General features: G+C 53.4%; 2 protein-coding genes across 7 annotated transcripts; both read right to left on the reverse strand.

The window, feature by feature from the left end:
• Positions 1-1,445: 1,445 nt before the first annotated feature.
• PTPRN (protein tyrosine phosphatase receptor type N) lies at positions 1,446-21,347 on the reverse strand. Of its 6 annotated transcripts, none has more exons than XM_055109131.2 (23): positions 21,252-21,347; positions 19,615-19,665; positions 19,267-19,380; positions 15,556-15,652; positions 14,395-14,656; positions 13,956-14,310; positions 13,406-13,537; positions 12,765-12,799; positions 11,807-12,081; positions 11,522-11,608; positions 11,127-11,206; positions 10,869-10,933; positions 9,701-9,919; positions 9,049-9,249; positions 8,801-8,948; positions 8,565-8,638; positions 8,255-8,332; positions 8,041-8,160; positions 6,801-6,967; positions 3,286-3,339; positions 2,650-2,714; positions 2,362-2,435; positions 1,446-2,121 (listed from the first exon to the last, which is right to left on the reverse strand). In XM_055109131.2, the coding sequence occupies exons 3-23, from the start codon at positions 19,274-19,276 to the stop codon at positions 2,050-2,052; spliced, it is 2,670 nt and encodes an 889-aa protein (XP_054965106.1). In that variant the 5' UTR covers positions 19,277-19,380; positions 19,615-19,665; positions 21,252-21,347; the 3' UTR covers positions 1,446-2,049. The 6 variants fall into 6 exon arrangements, with proteins under 6 accessions (XP_054965106.1, XP_054965105.1, XP_034811095.1 ...); XM_055109130.1 differs by lacking the exon at positions 21,252-21,347 and adding an exon at positions 21,041-21,232 and having other exon boundaries at positions 9,178-9,249; XM_034955204.3 differs by lacking the exon at positions 21,252-21,347 and adding an exon at positions 21,041-21,230.
• On the reverse strand, positions 3,348-6,786 carry LOC130541300 (uncharacterized). Its single transcript, XM_057301516.1, has one exon. The coding sequence runs from the start codon at positions 6,765-6,767 to the stop codon at positions 5,775-5,777; it is 993 nt and encodes a 330-aa protein (XP_057157499.1). The 5' UTR covers positions 6,768-6,786; the 3' UTR covers positions 3,348-5,774.
• Positions 21,348-22,369: the final 1,022 nt, after the last annotated feature.

The following is a 22,369-nucleotide window of genomic DNA, read 5'->3' on the forward strand; positions in this document are numbered from 1 at the left end:
AGGAGACTGAGTCTCAGCACAGGTAAGTAGCCCTAACTCCCAAGTAGCCCCAACTCCCAAGTAGCCCCAGGCCTAAGGCTCTTTTTGCCTTATTTCATGTCCACCCCATTTGTCCAAGGACACCTCCTGACATGCAGGTGAGTGTGCCTTCTGGGACTATACAGGGTGGAGGGTTCTGGGAGCTGGGGTGAGACAGAAAGTGTCCTTTATCCCCAGGGGAACGCCTGTCCTAGCATCTCACAGGCCTAGCCTAGACTCACTGGCAGAGTTTTGCTATAGTTTTGCCTAAGGTGTGGCAGACACTTTGCTAATATCACTTTATTCAGGCCTCACCTCAATCTGGCAGCAGAAGGGCACAAAGCAGCTGCCAAGAACTGAGAGGAGGCTAGGCGCAGTGGCTCACGCCTGTAATCCCAGCACTTTGGGAGGCCGAGGCGGGCAGATTGTCTGAAGCTCAGGAGTCCAGACCAGCCTGGGCAACATGGCGAAACCCCGTCTCTACTAAAAATACAAAAAATTAGCCGGGCTTGGTGGTGGGTGCCTGTAATCCTAGCTACTCAGGCGGCTGAGGCAGGGAAATCGCTGGAGCCCAGGAGGCAGAGGTTGCAGTGAGCCGAGATCGCGCCACTGCACTCCAGCCTGGGTGACAGAGCAAGACTCTGTCTCCAAAAAAACCCCAAAAACAAAAAAAGAATTGAGAGGAGAGGTAGTAGAGAGGAGGTTAGTCAGCCAGGTGCAAACTCTAACTCCACCTTACAATCTTTTTTTTTTTTGTGAGACAGGGTCTCACTCTGTCACCCGGGCTGGAGTGCAGCGGCACGCTCTCGGCTCACTGCAAACTCCACCTCCCGGGTTCAAGCGATTCTCCTGCCTCAGACTCCCAAGTAGCTGGGATTACAGGTACCCGCCACCACACACGGCTAATTTTTTTGTATTTTTAGTAGAGACAGGGTTTTGCCATGTTGGCCAGGCTGGTCTCGAACTCCTGACCTCAGGTGATATGCCTGCCTCAGCCACCCAAAGTGCTGGGATTACAGGCGCGAGCCACTAAAGACGGGATTTCTCCATGTTGGCCAGGCTGGTCTCCAACTCCTGACATCAGGTGATCTGCCTGCCTCAGCCTCCCAAAGTGCTGGGATTACAGGCATGAGCCATTGCACCTTACAATCTTACAAGTTGTGTTACGTGTTACCACAAGCAAGTTCTGTGCCTCAGTCTTTCCATCTGTAAAATGGGACTCATCATGTAAAGCACCTTGGAGACTGCTAGCTGTGTAGGAAGCCTCGTTCTAACGTAGTGTTCCCACCTAGAAGGGCCTTACTGGCAGCTGGCGCTCTCCTGCTGTGCTCTCTGCACCTCCTGAGAGACCAGCAGGGACCGGCTCCGGGCTGAGGCTGGGGCTGGAGTCCAGATGCACAGCGGACAGAAATGCGTAGGAGTCTGGGTTGCAGCTGCACAGACAACACACTAACTTTATTCACACTGGTACAAAAGTAGTTTTTTCTAGAAATGTTCTCTTGCGCCAGAAGGAGAGAGGTTGAGCAGCGCATGGTGGGAGGGTGGTGGGAGGAGGCTGGGCGTGAGGCCAGGGAGGGCAGAGCGCCCGAGTGTGAGTCAGAGGCAGGCCCGGGGCTGAGAAGCAGGGGGAGCCGGGTGTGGCGACCCTCCACCCCATTCTTCCATACTGGAGCATAGGGGGACACACACAGATGTTCGGGGAGCTCCCAGAACCCCAGGAGAGCTACAGGAGAGCCAGGCCAGGGAATGTAGGCAGGAGAAGGCTCTGGGTAGAATTGCTACCCATGTCCTTTCCTCTCCTCCTGGCTGCAGCACCCCCATGGGATGCCCTGGGCTCTGGGATGCCCCAGCTCTGGCATGCGTGAGGCTGGGCAGGTGTGACCCTTCTGGCTTTCCCTTCCTGACTCTTCTAGGAAGAGCTGAGCATGCCCAAGAGGTGGCTGGTGGGGCAGTGAGGAGTGGGTACACAGAGATGCTCACACGGGCAAAGAGGGACAGAGGCTGGGCTGCCCGCCAAGGGGCCCCAGGGTCTCACTGGGGCAGGGCCTTGAGGATGGCATTCACTTCCTCCGCCACGGCTGTCAGGGCAAATTCAAACTGGTCCTGAGGAAGGGCAGTGGTAGGATGGTCATGGAGAGGGCTGACCTCTGCTCTGCCCTCAAGGTGGGGGGCTTTCGGTGGGGGGAGGGCCCTGGGCAGGTCCCCTGGGAGGAAGGGAGTCCTCCTGGAGGAGGCGCAGAAGCAGGTGGGAGAGGTTGGCAGCTGCTGCTTTCCCTGGGGTGGCCAAGAAGTGGGTGCTAGGGAAGGGTGGGAGCTGGGGTTGGGGCAGGAAGGCATGGTCACCTTAGAGCGGACAAGGCCAGGCCGCTGGTCACGGACATGCTCCAGGGTGGCAGCGATGTCAATCTCCTTCACTCCTGGAGATGGAGGTGGGGATGGGGCTGCTCAGGGGGTGTCCAGAGGAGGACAGGACCCAGAAAACCTGAGGCCTCCTGGAGGCGAAGAGCCTTGGAGGGCTGGGCAGAGCCTGGAGGTTGACAACCTGCTCCTTCTGAGCTCCCAGGACCCTGTGTGCTGGGGAGCCTCTAAAAAGGGCCTGGGGGCTGCGGGCACCGTGGGGAAGCTCCCTACCTTTTGCCATGCGGTTCAGGACCATGTCGATGAGGATGTAGGTGCCGGTCCTCCCCGCACCGTCACTGAAACAGGAGTTAGTGACAGGTTTAGCTTGAGATGCAGCAGAAAGGGGGAGGGACGGAGGAGGCCTGGGGGCCTGGGGGAGGGGAGGACACTGGGTGACCCGTTGGGGTTGGCTTGGAGAGGGACAGTGAGCCAAGGATGAAGGAAAGCTCATAGCACCTGCACGCTGGGACTTGGGCCTTGAGAGGGGAGTCTGTGACCTGTGGGTGTCACTTGGGCAATGGGACAACCAAAGAGGAGAGCCATGGCTCAGCCCAGAAGCAGAGGCAGCAGGAGGGAATTGGATGGGCCTCTCTATCCTTCAGCCAGCTTTTTGTGTATAGGGGGACAATGGTCAATATTTTCAACTTTGTGGGCCACATACAGTTTGTATCACATACTTTTCTTCTTTTTTCTTCACCCATTTAAAACTGTGAATGCCACGCTTAGGTCTTGGCCATTAAAAACAGGTGGTGTGCTGGATTTGGACTATGCCTGCAGTTTGCTAGCACCAAGGGGACAGGCAGGCAATGTGCACAGGAGACGCACACAGGGAGTGGGACCAGAGAGATGAATCTCCTCTCCACCCACCTGCAGTGCACGATGATGGGGCAGGAGCGGCCCCGGTAGCACTTGTTCACCTTCCTGCAACAAGAAATGGGTGTGAGGGCCAGTGGGCACCAGCAGAGAGGGAAAGGGAAGCTGAAACACATGACGTGGGCCTCTCTTTCTTCCTTTTCTCCCCACCTGCCCGGGGCAGAGAGGGAAGATGGTTGGAGAAAGGAGCCAGGGCTGGAGGCAAAGAACCAGAGCTGGTGTGGGTGGCACTGGGCTCGCCTTGTCACTTGCAAGCTAGGTGCCCAAGCTATGCACCTGGAACAACTGATTTAACCTCTTTGAGCCTCAGTTTTCTTACCTGTAAAATGGAGGATAGTAAGAAAAACCTCCTTAGGGTTCTTACAATGATCACATGAGATAACCCATGTAAAGAGCTAAGTGCTAGGTCTGGCACACAATAGGTGCTCAATACATGGTAGCAGGTGGCAACTATTAATGATAATACATCATCATATTAAGAGCCACTTCTGCCCAAGTCCAAGGGGATAGCTTTCTGGTGACTTCAAGGGTGCCAGTCTTGCCACATCCCTGCTCTGGCCCTCTGCCATTCTTTATGACCACCCAGGCTGTTTTCCTCCCGACTCAGGCTCCAGTGGTCCTTACCAGTTGTGACATCAGGCTGCCCTGGGCATAGTGTTCCCTGGGCCAGGGGAGGACAACCCCAACCCCTCAACTCGGGACATTGTGCTACTGCTTGTCTCCCTGGAGCAGTCTCACTTCAGCACAGGCATTCTGTGGCTGCGTTATATTCAGACTTGGGGTCCCCTTGGACCTCAGACCTTTCTCCACTGCCCCTGACCACAACTCAGTGAGGAGCAGGGGGCTTCTCCGTCTCTCAATGGACCCATCTAACCTGCCCTTGTCCTTTATGACCTTTCTGCTTTGGGAGTCACCTGCATACTCCTGATATCCCTGCAAGCCAGAACCAGGGAAGACCTTCTTAGGGGTTGTCAGATTGAAGTTTGGAACTTCACAGTCCTTCAGCTATAGGACCAGGTGACTTAGAATGGCTTCATAGGAGTCCACATGGTTTTCTAGCTCTTTGGCTGTTATGTCAGAGGGCTAGGGTAGAAGAGTAATCACAATAGTTGTTTTTGCTCATTTAATAATGATAATAGGCAGCATCTAGAATTAACTGAGCCCTTGCTATGTATCAGGCACTTACACTAGATTTTACATACTTTATCAAATCTTGCAACAGCCCTCTAAAGCAGGGGTCCCCAATCCCTGGGCCATGGACCAGTGTCAGTCTGTGGCCTGTTGGGAACCGAGCCGCATAGCAGGAGGCAAGCGAACATTACCACCTGAGCTCCGCCTCCTGTTAGATCAGCCATTGCAATAGATTCTCACAGAAGTGGGAACCCTATCGTGACCTGCACATGTGAGGGATCTAGGTTGTGAGCTCCTTATGAGAATCTAATGCCTGATGATCTGAGGGGGAACAGTTTCATCCTCAAACCACCCCCTCTCCCAGCCGTGGAAAAACTGTCTTCCACAAAACCGGTCCCTGGTGCCAAAAAGGTTGGGAACTTCTGCTCTAAAGTATGTGTAATCATCCCCATCTCACAGGTAGCGGAATGGAGGGAAGCCAAGGAACTTACTCAGGGTCACTTTCTTAGGGTCTCTTTTATTAATTTGTTTTCCTTCTAGGGGGGCTTGACCAAACTGCATTTATTTATTTATTTATTTATTTTGAGAGGGAGTCTGGCTCTGTTGCCCAGGTGGCAGTACAGTGGCACGGTCTCGTCTCACTGCAACTGCTGCCTCCCAGGTTTAAGAGATTCTCCTGCCTCAGCCTCCCGAGTAGCTGGGAGTACAGGCGCTCGCCACCCTGCCTGGCTAATTTTTGTATTTTTGGCAGAACAGGGTTTGACCATGTTGGCCAGTCTGGTCTTGAACTCCTGATCTCAAGTGATCCACCCACCTCGGCCTCCCAAAGTGCTGGGATTACAGGTGTGAACCACCGCGCCCGGCCCCGAACTGCATTTCTTAAGCAACAGTTTATTTGTTCTGGATGTCTAATGCCAACTGAGTTTACATAATTCCAGCCTAAAGCAATCTTTTAGCTTATCTGTGCAGCTTTAAAACAGATCCATGAACTAGTTCTACCAGGATTTTTTAAATATGGAAAAAGGAAATAGCTCTGATACCCTGGCACTGCTTTCAAGACGCCTGTGTCTCAGGCCTCAGGGACCCCAGTTAGAAACTGCTGTCCTGAGGTTCAGAAACTATACCCACGTCCCCACCCCCAGCTCTGCTCCTCTGTCCAGTACCTAGAGACATCAGGCCAGCTTGGCAAGGGACAGAGAACCAGGAGAAGGGCGCAGTGTGGGTGGGCCCCTGCCCTTGGTAGTGGGCTTCCCAAGTACCTGTCTGGGGCTAGGAAAAGCAGGGGACGCTGGAGGGCTGACCTGTCTTGGTGTCAGTGTTGGAAAAGGGTAAGTCCCTCAGGTAGCCCCTGTCTAGTCCCCACCTGCTCCACTGAGCCCCCCAGAATCCAGAGATCCTCCCACACTCCTTTCGACAGTCTTTGCCTCTTCCCTGTACCCCTTGCTCCCAGCTCGGGGTGGTCCCCGGGCCACATGTCCTGTCTGTCCATGCAGCAGCCACACCTGCCAATGATCACTTTTGTGACTATGCAACTGGAGTGAGAATACTAGCTGCAGATCACAAAAATGACACTGGCAGCTGTGAGGGAGAGAGAGAAAGAGGGAAGAAGGGAGAGGGAAGGACAGAGAGAGGAAAGACGGGCAGCGGGAGGGAGAGGGAGAGACGGACAGAGCAGCAGAGAGAAACTGGCAGACAGGGGAAGGAGGTGGAGAAAAACAGGGGAGAGGGCAGAGAGAAAGGAAGAGAAGCGCGGAGAGGGAGAAATGGAGAGAGGGAAAGGGTGAGGCAGAGACAGAGTGAGAGAGAGATGGGGAGAGAGAAGAGGAAGAAAGAGGAAAGGAAAAAGAATGAAAGACACAGAAAAAAGAGGCGAAGAGACGGAGAGGGATGAAGGAGGGATGGAGAGGGATGAAGGAGGGATGGAGAGGGATGAAGGAGGGGAGACGGGCAGGCGGGAGTGAGAGACGGAGGGGGCAGCAAGGCAGCGCAGTGCAGGGCCTGGAGACAGCGGGGCAGGAGGGAACTGGAAGGAGAGAGGAAGCAGGGGTCCTGGAGAGGGAGGGGAGACAGAAAGCAGAGGGCCCTCTGGAGGAAGCAGGTGGAGGAGAAGGAGCCAGTACCGGGAGCGTGAGAGGGAGGGAGCAGAGCAGCAGCGGCCGGCGCGGAGCTGGCCCACGCGGGTGGTGGAGGCTCGGGGAAGGGCACAGCCGGAGCCTCAGGCCTGGTTTTAGGGGTGGGAGCGTGGGGTCTGGAGGGGGCGGCCAGAAGTCAGAGGCCGAGGCTCCAGGCCCGACCCGGGGCTCCAGGCCGAGCGGCGGGCGGACCCCGGCTCCGCCCCCGCCCATGCGGTCCCTCCAGGCGGGGGCGCCCGCGCTCACCTGCGGAAGTCCAGCAGGGGCCGCGTGGAGGCCGGTGTGCCCTCTGCCGGCCAGCTGAGGAAGTGGAACTGCGTGAGCGTGCGCGTCTCCTGGGTCTGCACGTTCTTCAGGTAGAAGCTCCGCACCAGAAAGTCCTCGCACCAGATGTGCTCCGACACCAGGTTCACCTGCCCGGCAGGGGCCCAGGCCTGAGCGCCGCGGGCTGCCCCAGTCCCCGCGTTGCGCGCGCTCTCCTCGCGACCTTCTCGGTCTCTCCAACCACCGCCCGGCCTCCCAGGCCGGTTCAAATTCTAAGTTCCAGCGGTCCCAGGAACCCTGGCTGCCTGTCACTTATCTACTGCTCAGGACCACTAGTAGCTTTTCCACCCAGACACAGCTATTGTGAGCCTCTCGAGGTCGGAGTTTCTCCTCCCTCTTCCTCGCAGGGTCTACCAGAGTATCGGTGCTACACGTGCCATAAACTTGGATGAAATTCTGTAGTATTCTTACTGGATTTTTTTCGTTAACCACCAGCAGGACCAATGAAAGGCTTTTTTAAAAAACCGTCATGTGCTTATTTGGTGGGGAAAAATTACTATTCAGGCTCATCTGGTGATGAGAAGCTTCTGCTGTGTTCTTAAGGTTTTTTTGTCTTAGTGGGGACTCACGTTCTCCCATTTGTCTGAAATATTTCTCTTTCCCCTGCTTGGCCTCTGCCCAGTTCCCCCTCCTTCTCCACCCCTCCACCTAGTCTCTCTCCTAATGAAAAAGTTTGTTTCTCTTTTACATTAGTAACATATGTAACGGGTGGTATGTCTTTCTTTGCTTTGGCCACCAGGAAACTCAGAGCTAAATTAGGCTCAATTAACGTAGGTCTTAATCTCAGTCTTTGGGTATCCTTATCTTCCCTGTCTAATATACACTTCGCTGTTAGCTTCTTACCTCGGTTTTGGTGGTTTTATAGTTTTATCTCTGTGCCTTTATCATAAGTCTCTATGAACGCTTTTTGACTCTAGACAGGACACACACACACACACATATGTATGTTCTGTAAACAGGACACACACATGTATATATGTGAATATATGGGTATGCATATATGTGTTTATATATATTCATATATGTATGAATCATGAGCAGGGCCAATAAAAGCCTTTTTAAAAAGACTGTTGAGTGCTCATTTGGTGAAGAAAACGTTACGAAAAGGCCATCATCTACTCTTCCCACATCCATTGTCCCCTTGCTGTGGGGCCCTGCTGACCTCATATACGTGGTAGAGGGAGGCACCCTCATCTGGCCAGTAGCGGTCACACTGCTTGACACCATCCTCCACCAGCGGGGTCAGCATGACGATGACGGTGCAGCCGCTCTCCCACACCATCTAGGGACAGAGACCCAGTTGAGCTCCACTCTAACCTCCCTGGGACCTCGCTGGCCACAAGGACCCCAGCGAAGCCCTCCCTTTAAGAGCCCACCTGCCAGAAGTCTGCGATGGTATGGGACAGCGGGCCCTGCGTGGCTATGTAGGCTGGCATCCGAGGGTCATGCTCAATCTGGAGGCAGGGAAGATACACCATGAGCCAGTGTGGGAAATGCCACTATGGACAGGCGTGGTCAGAGCAAGTGGGTCAGGGTCTGAGAAGGCTGGCAGTTCCCCCTTGCTAGGATATCAGGCCCCACCACTCCAGGGGGTTGGTGGGGTGGCAGGTGACCACGGGGAAATGGAGTGCATAGGGCCAGGATAATGATGGGGCAGAGGTGGGGGCTGGAGTCAGGGCCACTCACAATGGGGCTGGCATTGATGTAATCGCTCCGAGAAGGGCTGCTCTCCACCTTCAGTTTTATGCGGGCATGGTCATCTGCACAGACCCGACACCCCACCCCAGATGGCCCTCTGGTCATTGGCATCGCGGGACCTCTGCCACTCAGCCTGAGCCAGAAGCCCAACCCCTTACCCCAAGCCCTCCAGACCTCGCAGCAGAGAGAGGGCTGGGCCAGGTGGGCCAGCAGGGTTCACTCACAGGGCAGGAAGTCAGGATGCCGGTTCTTTTTGATGTTGCCCTCCCCCTGCGCGGTGGCACAGGTGTTTGGCTCTGCTTGGTAGGCACAGAGGGCCTGCCACTCCTTGGCAAGGCGGTCCCGGTTCCGCAGGTGATCCTCCATGTATGCCTGTGGGGGCACCACGGTCTGGCTCTGGCCCACACAGCCAGCCTGGCCTCTCTCACCATCCCATTCCTTCACCCACTCTGGGCCCAGGCCCTGTCCTGACCAGAATCATGTGTCCTGTGGAGATGTCCATGTTGGCTTGGGCCGGCTCCTCGCACCAGGACGGGGTGCTGCTGTGGGAGCTGGGGCTGGCCTGAGCTGCGTCACTGAACTGGGAGGACACACTGCTCACCCGTGAAGGCTCCGGCGGACCCTCTGCCCGGTTGAACAAGGACTTCGTGGCCATGTGCTGGCGGCACAGGTCCTGTGGAGGAAGAATCAGGTGAGGTCCAAGAGTCCCCTGAAACTTTTCAACAGGGCCCTGGGTTCAACTCTGGGCTCCTAGGCTTGCCCTTGACTGATTTTCAGTGGAACTCAGCTCCTCTGGGGTATGGTCTTCTGCCTGGCCCTGATCCTTTCCAGGGCTGTTTTGCTTGGGTGGTGCTTATGTCAACCTCAGACATGACAGAGCGGAATCCCAGAGCTCCAGAAGCACAGCACCAAGAAGAACCTTAGGCACTGTATGCTCCCAATTCCCATGCGTTCATAAAGGCCCCTACCATACTCCCTCCCACTGGGGCTTCTCCAGCCTCCACTGGACCTTCCCAGGGATGAGGGCTCACTCCCCATTCAGTTCCGACCCTTACTCCACACAAGACCCAGACTCCCAGGCCCCTTGCATTTCCTTTGCTCAATCAGCTTCTGGGGCTGCACACCTGGTACTCAAAGGTAGTGTCACCATGGGCCCCCTCAGGCCCCAGGGCTGCCAGGCGCTCCTTGTCTCGCTGCCGCGCATGCTGCCGCACACACAGAGCCACAGCCAGAGCCACCAGCAGCCCAGCCACACCTGCCAGGGCCACCAGAGTGAGCAGCACTGAGCGCATGGGAGAGGTGCTGTGCGCGGTTCGGGGAAGGACTGCAGCTGCCTCCTCCCTCTGTGGGAACAAGGCTAGAATCAAGGGAGGCAGTGGCATAGGGAGGTTTCAGAGCTGCTCCTCACCCCGGTCCCATGCCACACCCCCTGTTAGGACATCTCCTGGGGCAAAGCTGGGAGATTAGGGGTATGGTGGTACAGCCAGATGGGCTCAGATTCTCCTTCTCAATCCCCATCGGATCAACTCAACCACAGTGCAGTGCCAGAGGCCCCCACCAGGAGTGTTTGCATTTAAAAACGGACAGAGAACCCTAGGAATTGAATTGTAGAACGTGAGGCATCAGTGTTGGATGCAGAAGACAAAGATATTTTGAGTATAGGCTGGGCGTGGTGGCTCACACCTGTAATCTCAGCACTTTGGGGGGCCAAAGGTTGGCGGATCACCTGAGATCGGGAGTTCGAGACCAGCCTGGCCAACATAGTGAAACCCCATCTCTACTAAAAATACAAAAAAAAAATTTAGCCGGGTGTGGTGGCAGGCACCTGTAATCCCAGCTACTTGGGAGGCTGAGGCAGGAGAATCGCTTGAACCTGGCAGGTGGAGGTTGCAGTGAGCCGAGATCGAGCCACTGCACTCCAGCCTGGACAGCAAGAGTGAAACTCTGTCTCAGACAAACAAACAAAACATATTTTGAGTATAATGTCCTTTCTGTGCAAGGTGTTCCGTTGGAATTTGGAGACCGCGCTCCAGCAGACTAAGGGCGGCTCAACTAGTTCTCAGGCCTTTTTACTACAGAGGGCTTGTCCTGCAGGGAGGGGACACCTGCGCCATCTGCTGGTGAGAAAGAGAACTGCGGGGAGGGACTGCTTGGGCGAAGGCCGCCTCCAGCCTGCCGTGCCTACGGACACATGAGGTTTCAGCTCCAGTTCTCCCCTCTGGTTTGCCTCCAGCTCTTGGGGACAACATCAGCCCTCTGGGGACTTGGACTGATTCTCCAGTTAGCGCATACCTGTCCCACTCCTGTCTGCAAGATTTGGAGCCCTGTCTGTGCTTCCAGTTCAGACTTCACCAGCCCTGCAGGGAGGACAAAGGTCAGGCTCGCTCCAGCCTCATGTGGTCTCCATCCTCTGTCTTGCTCTGCCAAGCAGCAGGCAGGGCCCATGTGGGCTGGGAACATTTCAAGGGGGCATCAGCAACAGGCCTGGATATATCCTCTTAGGAGTGGGGCTGGGGCCAAGCCTGGGATTGAGGTCGCAGAGATATTTACCTGCTTGTTGGGTCACATCAGCCAAAGACAGGTTCTGCTCATTGTGCCGGATGCGGAAGGTGAGGGCTGGTCCCACCACACTGCCAGATAGGAGCTATGTTACTGCCTTCTCCACCCCAGACCGCAGACTTCAAAAAAGAGGCCAGCTCTGGCCCTCTCCCCATTAGAGGATGGGGCTGGAGCAGATTGGGGATGCCCTACAGGGGCATCTGAGGCAAGGAAGATGCTGGATGGGGCCAGCAACGGGCTGGGTGTGGCTGTACCTTCAGTACAGCTGGGAGCATCCCTGAGCTCAGAGCTTGTCTGCTCTTCCTCCCGCAGGCCCCTCCAGCCACCTCCTTGCTCAAGCTGCTTTCTAGATCTCGGCCACTGCCCTAGCAAGATGCCAGCCCCACCTGATGTTGATGAAGCTGCCTGAGGACATGTGCACATGCTCAGCCAGGATCTCCAGCAGCTTCACTCCTGCAGCCAGGCTCAGGGGCCTGGAGATGGGAGAAGGCAGAGGAAGGAAAGTGGGGCAACCCTCTCAGTCATTTTCTTAAAACAGGCCACTCCAGGGGTACAGAGCAGCCTGTCAATTCCCTGTCCCTGCACATCTGGATTTCTGCCCTCTGCTTCCGGCCAGGCAGGCCAGCCCAAATCCCAGCAGACCAGAAAGCTTCCCAGGATGCAGCCCTTACTTCTGATCAGTGACGATGTAGCCATATTCCTCCGCTGCTGGGTGGGCTGAGGGCTGTCCTGCCACCGTGGGCTGGCTCTGGCCCAGTGGGCTTTTCTTCTCTAGCAGGACAGGTGTCGCAGGGGGTCTGGCAGCTTTGGGAGGCTCAGAGGAGACAGGGCTTGGCACCTGCTGGACTTCACTGGAGGTGGGGCTGGCAGTGGGGTGTCCAGGCATGGGGGGTGTGCGGGCTGGAAGCTCTGCTGTGTCTCTGCCCTCCACCGGCCCCTCCATTGTCTGTTCAGAAGAGGGTGGAGGTGTGGCCTCTGGACAGTGCTGGGGGAAGGGGTACCCTGGACTCGGAGCTCTCCACAGTGGAGCTCAGGACCTGCTTTTCACTTTCTACCCCCAGGGACCACTGCAGTACTGGGTACAGAGAGGACACCAGAGCATCTGAGACAAGTAAGTGGATACATGAATGAATAAAGGATTGAATGATTGAAAATGGTCTGTACTAATCCACAGAATGGGGCTGGAGACAGAAAACCCCTGCAGCAAGAGAAGCTGGGGTGAGGGTAAAAGACAAACAGGCAAGCGATGGTTTCTAGACTTTTGTTTAGCCACAAAGTCTTAGAAATCCAACACATGAAACAGAAAGAAGCAGAGCTCCTCCTGCTACAGAAGCTCAGGAAGGGCTCTCTGCTCGAAACTTCCCTCCTCCCCTAGGAATCCTCAGAGCATGGTCTGAAACGATTGTAGTGAAAAGAGGAATGAATTAAGAATTCAGTTTTCTGGCTCCAGTTCTGCCATCAACTTGATGGGAGACCTTAGGCAATAACTTGCGGTCTCTGGGCCTTGGTTTCCCCCAAAATGAGGGGTGGGAGGATACAGATTCTGGGTCCTGAATTTGAAATTTAGGTTTGGCAAGGGGGCGTGCTGCCATGGGGTGATTATGAGTCAAGGAGGTGCTGGGGACTCACTTTCTTGATATCAGCTCCAACATTTACAACCCCTCCTGCGAGACAGGAAAAACAAGAGTCCGGAAAAATGGCCATGGCCAAGGTCTACACAACACAAGTGGGAGAAAGGGCCAGAGACCCTGAGCCTGGAACATTTGCTGTGGTCTTCATCTCAGTCAGTGACCAAGACCCTGTTACTGGTCTCATCCTAAGCCTGGCCTCATTCCTTTTTGCTTCCTCCTCCCAATTTACTGTTTTATTAACTCCTCTCTCTACCATTGGCCATCTCTCTCAAAGCTATTCTTTGTTCAGTTATTTCTCTACCCATCAATTACTGGCTTCTTCTTAGCACTGGCTATGCCCTTTTTTAGGCCCTCATTGTCACCAACCCATCCTTCCTGATGCCTCCTTTTCCCTGCTCACACCCTCTGTTGGCTGCTTTTTCCATTACTTCCACCATCTAGTCTTTTCCTGATCTAACTCCTAAGCTTGCCACCCTACCCCCTTGCTCCCTGCTTGCTGGCAATGACCCTATGTCTCAAAGGAACTCTTTCCCCTGAAGCCTGACTCTTCCTCTCCAGGCTACTCCAAGTGGTCTCGAGGCAGGGCAAGAGGCCATGGAGCCGGGAGATATTGGTCCCTCCCTCTGCCTGGACACTTACCTGGATTTCTTCCTGCACCCTTGGGCAGTAGCTGCAGCAGGGTCAGGAGTGTGGAGAGCTGCTCAGGGGTCAGCTGACGCAGCTCTACCCCATAGCCCGCCAGCACAGCGGCCAGCCTCTGCAGAGCCGCATCTGCTGGGAGCCAGACACAGAGCTTAGGGCTGATTGCGCAGTGAACTTGAGGGATGCAGATGAGTGAGTGAGTGTGGGAGGGGACTAGCATGTTAAGAGAGTCTTCCCAGACACCAGGACACCAAGAGATGCCCTCCCTTTCCCAGCCCTTGTCCACACTTTGGGGGGAAAGTTCTTCCTGGGACCCAGATCAAACTTCAGGACATCTTGACTCTCCACTGGAAGGAGAGTCACGTCAACTCCACTCCCCACCACTTCCCTAGTGCCTGGCATAGACCAGCTTGTCAGTAGGCATTCCTTAAATGTATGAATGACTTTAAGGACAAGTTAACAAACGCATAGATTGTCAGGGAAGGGCCCCACCATGGTTCCCCCAAAGCAGCCCTCACAGGGAGGTGGATGCTGAGGACCTTGTTACCTGGCTGCACAGCTGGGGAAGCAGGCTTCTCTCCACGATCCCCTAGTCCTTCCTTCTCATAGCCCTCTGGGGAGTCCTCTGCCCGGCTGCTGCCCCCTTGCTCTGGCAGCCTTGGCACCCTGGCCCTGCTGGGTGCTGGCAACTCCTGGGCCAGATAGAGCAGCCCAGAGTCCTGAAAAAGCTGGGCAGGTGAAGGCCCTGGAAGGTCCCCGTAGGAGTGGCCAGGGTGGTCCCCAAATATGCCCTTGGAGGCAGTTCTGCTGAAGAGGGCAGGGGCTTCAGCCTTGGGCAGGGGGCCAACACTGACCATCCCTGGGGAGCCCTCTGAGACCCTGGAGCCATCACGGGAGCCAAACTGTGGAAAACCAGAGATCTGGGTAAGAGCAGAAGTCCGGGCTGAGGGACTGCGGTTGGGGTGGGACCAGAGTCAAGGACTTACCTGGTGGAACAGGTAGGGCTGCAGCAAGGCAGGTTCGTAACTCAGTGAAGGGTGGGGAGGCTGTGGGGGCAGCAGCAGGTGCTCCAAGAGAGGGGGGAGCAGCTCAGCCTGCAGAGGGGACAGAGAGGAGCTGGCCCCAGCTCCACCTTTGCCCACTGGTGGTTGTGGAAGCCGATGCTGGGCAGCAGGGGCGGAGCCAGTGGGGATGTCCTGTAAAAGCAGCTCTCCAGCAGGACCAGGTCTCTTGGGTGCCAAGCCAGACCTGTAGAGGAAAGCAAAGTGTGTGTGTTGGAGCGGGGGAAAGGGCATAGAGAGCCTGCAAGGCAGAACTATTCGGGGCCAGGCAGGCTCAGCGGTTAAGAGCAGGCCTGACCTCTTTAGAAACTGAGTGACCTCAGGGGAAGAGAGATGGGCTGGGTGGGAATGGGGAGGGACCAGAGGACCAAGCTGAGGGCAGAGGTATCTGCCTCCCTGGTGAGCATGGCTGAGTCTCTGAAACAACTGCAAAGGCTAGGTAATCGTGAGGCTGGGGATGGAGAAGGGGCAAACAGGAGCAGGGGAAGGCAACCAGGAATTTCTCTAGATGAACTGTGGCTGCAGCTGTCCCCGTTGCCCCTGTGTGCCATGTCCCCACACCTGGCTCTCCAAGTATATGTCCAAATATTCAGGACTGCTCCTCCACCCCCCACCACTATGCCATCTTCATCCTGGTATCATCATCTGAGCTCCCTAAACCTCATTTACTTTCCTCTGCTTTGCAGTCTGAATGATGCCTTTAGAGGCCCTAACCACAAAAAGATGATGGTGGCTCCTGTCATATAGAAATTCACATAGTAATGAAATGGAATATTGAACAACTTCAGTCCAACAGCATTCTAATTTCTCCCATGATGACTACATTGATGCTTCTTTTAAAGTAGCCAATGTCAATGTTCTTCAAAACATTCAAAAAATGCCCCTGTTTTTCTGGATCCCTAGAGATGAGCTCAGCTCCTCTTGGTCATGTGAGCATGTCAGAGAGTGACCATTCCTGCACCTCTTTACCTGTGCCCCAGCATGCTGGCCTTGGTGCCCACTTCCTTCCCCTTCTCTCCATCAATTAGGACAACCACAGATGCATCAGCCTCACCATTGCTAGAGTTGTAGAGAAAGGCTGCCTACCTGTCCCTTGGATGGGGCTCTGGGGGGCGAAGCCTGGGGATGCGCTCCATCTCCTGAGAGATCACATACTGGGTGAGGTCATCGTGCCAGGACAATCCTGTCAGGAAAGAGGACAGCGTAAGTTGGTTCAGGAGTCTGGGGATCCAGTAACGGGGACCACTGGGGATCAGAACTGTACCCTCTGCCCTGCAGCTCATGGGGTTTGTCAGAGTAGAGGGACAAACTCAGTGGGTGATCTGAGCTGTCTTCTTCCCACCCTCAGGTACAGCTATTGGAGCCAGACCACCTGGGTTTGAATCCTGCCCTTGCTACTGATGAATTATGTAACCTTGGGCAAGTTGCTGAACCTCTCCAAGCCTCAATTCCCTCATCAATAAAATGGGGATTTATACCTCCTAGGATTGTTATTATCATTAAAATAACACATATACATATCAAATGGTTAGAATAGTGCCTGTCATGTAGTGAACTTTTAACAAATGCTATTACCATAATTATTATCACTATTGTTATTATTCTTTGTGTTGACCCTGAACCTCAACTTTCTGTTTGTAAAGTGGAAACGATACATATTTCAGGGGGCTGTTGTGAAGATCAAGTGTGATCAGGGCAATCAAAGTGCTTAGAAAACTCTAAAGCACAATCCACATGTTTTAAACATGTATCATCATCTTCATTGTCATCATCATCATCATCATCATCACCATTATCATCATCATCTTATTCATAGACAGCTCTCCTGTTTGACTCTTTCCCCCAAAAAACTCTGCTCTCAGGAAAGTTCAGTCACTTATTCTAAAGGAATAATTTCCCACTTTTCACCCTCATTTTTTCTTCTCTAGTTCTGGATTTAAAATCTGTGCTGCTCTTAACTTGTATTCTGGTATCTACCAACATCCACACCTGCCTCCTTGCTTATTCACATTAGATGAGCTGTCTGTGTTCCTATTTAAAGCCAGTTCCTCTGAGCACTAGATTTCATCCCCTCTCACCTATTCAGGAACATTCTCCTTGCAATTCTCTCTTCTTTCCTACATAATTTCCTTTGCTCTCTACTGAATTATTCACATTATTCCCATGCAAACAATATGCAATTTCTTCCATCTTAAGAAAAATACTGGTTGATCCCACTTTCTTCTCTAGGGATCACTCCATATCTTTGCAGCAAGACTTCTAGAAAAAGTTGTCTATACTGACTGTATCCAATTCCTTTCTTTCTATTCCCTCTTAATCCACTTTATTCAGGATTTTATTCCCAACTATTCTACCAAAGCTGCTCTCATCAAGAGCAGCTTTGTCTGCTGTCCAAATCTAGTGGTCAATTTTCATATCTTATTTTACTTATCCTGTAATCATCATTTGACACTGTTGGTCACTCCTCCTCCTTGATACACTTTCTCCTGGCTTCTGGGACACTGAACACTGTTGTTTTTAATCCTACTCCACTGGCTTCCCCTTCTCAGTCTCCCTGAGAGGAAGTTGATGGTTCCTCTCTTTATCCTGGTCCTCATTTTTTTTTTTTTTTTTTGAGATGGAGTCTCGCTCTATCACCCAGGCTGGAGTGCAGTGGTGCGATCTCGGCTCACCACAACCTCTGCCTCCCAGGTTCAAGTGATTCTCCTACCTCAGCCTCCTGAGTAGCTGGGATTACAGGTGCTCGCCACCATGCCTGGCTAATTTTTGTATTTTTTGTAGAGACAAGGTTTCACCATGTTGGTCAGGCTGGTCTCGAACTCCTGAGCTCGTGACCTGCCTGCCCCAGCCTCCTAAAGTATTGGGATTATAGGTGTGAGCCACTACACCTGGCGTGGTCCTTTTAATAGAAGAATTATCTAGGACTTGATCCTTGGTCTTCTTCATAGACACTCAATCTTTTGGTTATCTCATCCACCTCATGGGTGTAATTACCATCTATATGCCAAAGAATTCCAAATTTATATCTCCAGGTGAGAACTCTGTCTCTCAGAATCCAGTCTCATGTACTCAACTTCCTGCTTCACTTGAGTAGACATCTTAAACTCAACATATTCAAAGCTGAACACCCCCACCAAGTTGATCCATTTGCAAGTTTCCACATTATAATTAGTGACATCTCCACTGATTCAGTTATTCAGTAAATAAAACCTTTGACTCCTGGCTGAGCGCGGTTGCTCACACCTGTAATCCCAGTACTTTGGGAGGCCCAGACAGATGGATCACTTGAGGTTAGGAGCTCAAGACCAGCCTGGACAACATGGTGAAACCCTGTCTCTACTAAAAATACAAAAATTAGCCAGGCATGGTGGCACGCACATGTAATGTCAGCTACTCGGGAGGCTGAGGCAGGAGAATCACTTGAACCTGGGAGGTGGAGGTTCCAGTGAGCAAGAGATTGCATCACTGCACTCCAGCCTGGGTGACACAGCAAGACTCTGTCTCAAACAACAACAACAACAATCAACAAACAAAAAAAACCCAAAAAAACTTTGACTCCTCTCTTTATAACCATATCCAATATTTCACGAAATAATGCTGACTACCTTAAAAATAAATGCAGAATTCTGTCATCCTTCATTCCTTCCCTGCAATCACCTTGGCCCCATCCACGTTCATCTCTTATCTGAGTTATTGTGGTAGTTTTTGTTTGTTTGTTTTAGTAAAGTGAAAGCAGTTTATTAGAGAAGTGAAGAAACAAAAGAATGGCACTCCATAGACAGAGCAACCTATTGTGGTGGTTTTTAGTGGTCCCCCTCACCAACTCTTGACTCCATCTATTCTAGTCTCACTACAGCAGCAAAAGTGATGCTTGTCAAGTGTAAGTCAGATCATGTGCCCCCAAGCTCCAAATCTTGTAATAGTTTCCTTCTTTACTCAGAGTAAAGCTAATGTCCATACATTCCCCTATGAGGCCCTAAAGTGATCCACATCCCTTCCCCCATTACCTACCTGACTGCACCTTCTACTCTTCCTCTCCATCAGTCTTCTACAGTCCCCTGGCCTCCATGGTGCTCTTCAGAATTGTGCTTTTGTCCTAACTGTTTGGTCTGCCTGAAATACTCTTCCCCTAGATAATCTTCTGACAAACTCCCCTACCTCCTTAAAAAGTCTGTTCAGATTTCATAGTCTCAATAATGTCCACCTTGACCACCTGATTTCCTCATTTAATACTGTAGCTTTCTACCTCACCATTTTGATCACTTTATCCTGCTATAATATTCCATGCTATTTATCATCTTCTAAGACACTATGTATTTTCTAACTTTTATAGCGTGTTTCCTCCCCTTATCCCCCAAACAGAAACTCCAGTAAGCAGAGATCTTTGTTTTATTCCCTGATACATTCCAAATACCTAAAACTATGCCTGCTACATAGTAAGTACTCAATAAATACTTGTTGAATGAGGAATTGGGTGAGTGGAATATTATCCTGGCTGAGGATTCCAGAGTTCTTGGCTCTGTAGCACTCAGACAATGCCAGTGAGAGGAACTGGTCCTAAGGAGATGGAAGCTGGCCTTTTCCAGTGACTTCTTCTAGAAGGCTCCTCTGGGCTTCTCCAGAGAGTCCAAATGTGAATAGCCCATCTCTAGGGTTCCACCTCTTACTCTAGCAAGATATGGGAAGGTGAGGCTCCAGCAGTGGGGGTGATAGGAATATTCCTTGAAGAGAAATCTTCTTCCCCACCCATAACTAACCAAGTTCCAATCTCTCTCCTCCAGTGCACCCAGACCTTACCTTGGGACATGAGTTGTCGGAGCACACCTTGTAAGCGTTGGAGAACTGGGGAGGTGACTTGCAAAAGGGGCCGGGCCTGCCCCACTCCCACCTGGCACTGCCCAAACAAGCCATCTAAGGGCACAAAAGTGGTGTCAGCAGGGGGCTTGAATAAGAGGCCTTCCAAAGTCCAGGTTGCAAATGGACTGTACTCTCTTCACCTCCTCCCCTACCTCTCCTCCTCCAGGCAAGTCTTCCTTCTTCTCAAGCCCAGTAGCCCTCTTCCTTTCTGGGCCTTCTCTCCCCTTCTTGTTTTTTATTGCCCCTCTCCCCCTGATCTTGTGAGTTCTATGCTTGGGCCTCACTCACCCTGAATACAGACTTCCAGGTGAGAGCAGAGCCTGCGGTCAAATAGACAGCCTGTAGAGGAACAGGTGAGCAGAGGCTCAGACACCCACTCACAGAGAATGGGCAGATGGGTGGACAGGCTGGGAATGGGAGAAGCAGATGCAATTTATTCTTTCATTCTAAAGAAGGCCTTAAGCTGGGAGGAGAGTAGGAATCAGGCCTGAATTTCTTAAAAGGAAGCATGGGATCTTGTTTTGGATTTTAAGAATTTGTGAGTCTGTATCCTTAAAAGCCTCTGTTTGCTTAACTGAGTGATAGGGAAGAAACCTTCCAGGTGCAGGGAGAGAGATTCATAGAATTACTGCAGGAGAGGTTTTGGCCAAATTCTGAAAGAGGAATTTCCTTCCCAAATATGGAAAAGCATCCTATAATGGCCTGGAACTCAGAAGAGGTTCTAGCACACTTCCCCCGGTCGGGGGAAAGAGGGCATGGGTGGGGCTGGGGAGGGTGTCTCTTAGGCATCTCTCCTCGCGCTGTCCCGAGCCGCCGGCGCTGTCCGCGGTGCTGAAGCTCTGAGTCTGGCGCCGCCAAGGTCTCGCCTTGGAGGCGGTTACCAGAGAGGAAGGGGTCACAGAGCGAGGACTCTCCACTAGACCTGAGCCCTCTGTTCTATTCTGCCAACCCACAGCGTCACAGGAAGTACTCTGCCTCTTGGGCCTCCAAGCCCGGGTGGGGAAAGAGGGCGCCAGGCGGCGAGGCTGCGCCCCTTCCCCCACGCGCCACCCTCCTATCCCCCACCCCCTGCCCGTGAGTCAGCGCTGACTGTCTCTGTCCGCACAGATGTGAGTCAGCACCAGGCCTGGCTGTGGGGAGGGGGACAAGAGAGGACCCTCCCCTCTTCATCCTCTTCTGCCCCCTCCCCGTGCTGTCCCCCGTTACAGGAGATCAGATCGCTGCAATCAGCTTCTCTAGGCTTACGGAGAAACCCTGGCCTCTCTCTCTGCCCAGCTGGGACTCTATGTCTGCGGCCCAGGCTTCCACTGCCCAGAGATCACCGTTCCCTCATTCTCCCCGCCACCTCCCCTTCCCATTCCTCAGCGCCTGTCACCACCTCCCAGGCGCCTCGGAGCAAGTGGCTTCTCCTGTGGTCTCGCAGCCGGTCTCTAAGTCCCTCTGCCCACATGCACCCCGTGTCCTTCTCCCGAACGTGCAATTTTCCCCAGAGCCCAATTCTCTTAGGTCCCGCCCCCGTATTCCCAGCCCCACCTCCAGGCCTACGCCCCTTTCCTCCGAGACGCCCTCTCACCTTCCTCATCTCGCATGCCTCCCCCAACCCATATTCTCCCCGAGCTTCATGACATTTCACCCTCACCCCCACCGAGTTTCGCTCCAGGCCCCAAGCTGCTCCCCGCCCCCCACCACCCGCCAGCCCAAGTTTCCTCCTGACCATGGGCACTAACGGCGCTGCAGCCCCCCGGGCGGCTGCTCAGCAGCAGGAGGCAGAGGAGCAGCCGGAGACCCCCGGATCCCCCGAGACCCCCAGGCCGCCGCGGGCGCCGCATCCTTCCGAGCTCCGGGCGCTCGCTCCCGGGCCGGAGCCGCAGCGACGCTGGCGGGAGCCTGCCAGAGGGGCCGAGGCGGGGCTTGCCGCTCCCTACCTCCCTACGAGGCGGGGTCTACATGCCCCTCTCGCTGCAACGCGGCCAACCGCAGGCGGGTGCTGACGACACCTCCACCCCCGGCTCGTAAGCTAATTTGCGTCACATATGGCGTAAGAGCCCTGTCGGAGCGGGGGACCTACCTAGCCCATCCCTCCTCCATCAAATAGTAGGCGCCTCGCTAGAATTCCCACTTGGCCCCATCCCTGTAGCCCTCTTCTAGGATCACCTCTGTCTCCCCGCCCCAGGGTGGGTGAAAAGGGTTAAGTTGAGTGGGGGGCCAGGAAAGATAGGTGGGTACAGAACGATAAACCCGAAGACAAGAAGCAGAAAAGTGGGTAGAATAAGTACTCTTACTCATTGTCATTGAAGGTACTGTTCTCTTCCTTAAGAAAAAATGGTTAGGCATGCCTAGATTCCAGTTCTAGCAGGGCATCTACTAAGGGTATGACCTTGGGCACCTTGTTTAACTTGTCTGCGTCCAAGTTTCCTGATCTGCAAAGTGGAGGTGTTAATAGTTACTACCCGCCTCACGCAGTGATTGTGAAGATTTTGTTCGTTACACTAATATGGATCACTTAGAAGGATGACTGGACTGGTGCATACTACATGCTCCATACATATTAGCTGTCATCATTAGCTTTTATTTATTTTTTATTGAGATGGAGTCTTGCTCTGTTGGCCAGGCTGGATACTGGCGCGATCTTGGCTCACTGCAATGTCCACCTTCTGGGTTCAAGCCATTCTCCTGCCTCAGCCTCCCTAGTAGCTGGAATTACAGGTGCACAGCACCTTGCCCGGCTAATTTTTGCATTTTTATTGGAGATGGGATTTCACCTTGTTGGCCAGAATGGTCTTGAACTCTTGACCTCAGGTGATCCAACGGCCTTCGCCTCCCAAAATGCTGGGATTACAGGTGTGAGCTACCGGGCCTGGCCTCATCATTAGCTTTGACTCTCCTTTCTCTCCGTCTGTGCCACCTCGAGGCTATCAATCATTTTATGGTTTCTCCCTGCAAAATACATCTCCCATCAGTCCACTTCTGTCCATCCTCACTACCTGAACTGAAACACTGTGCTCTTTCACCACGACCACTGCAGCAATCAGCTAGTAACTGC

This window comes from Pan paniscus, chromosome 13, assembly GCF_029289425.2.
Source record: "Pan paniscus chromosome 13, NHGRI_mPanPan1-v2.0_pri, whole genome shotgun sequence".
Classification (NCBI taxonomy): domain Eukaryota; kingdom Metazoa; phylum Chordata; class Mammalia; order Primates; family Hominidae; genus Pan; species Pan paniscus.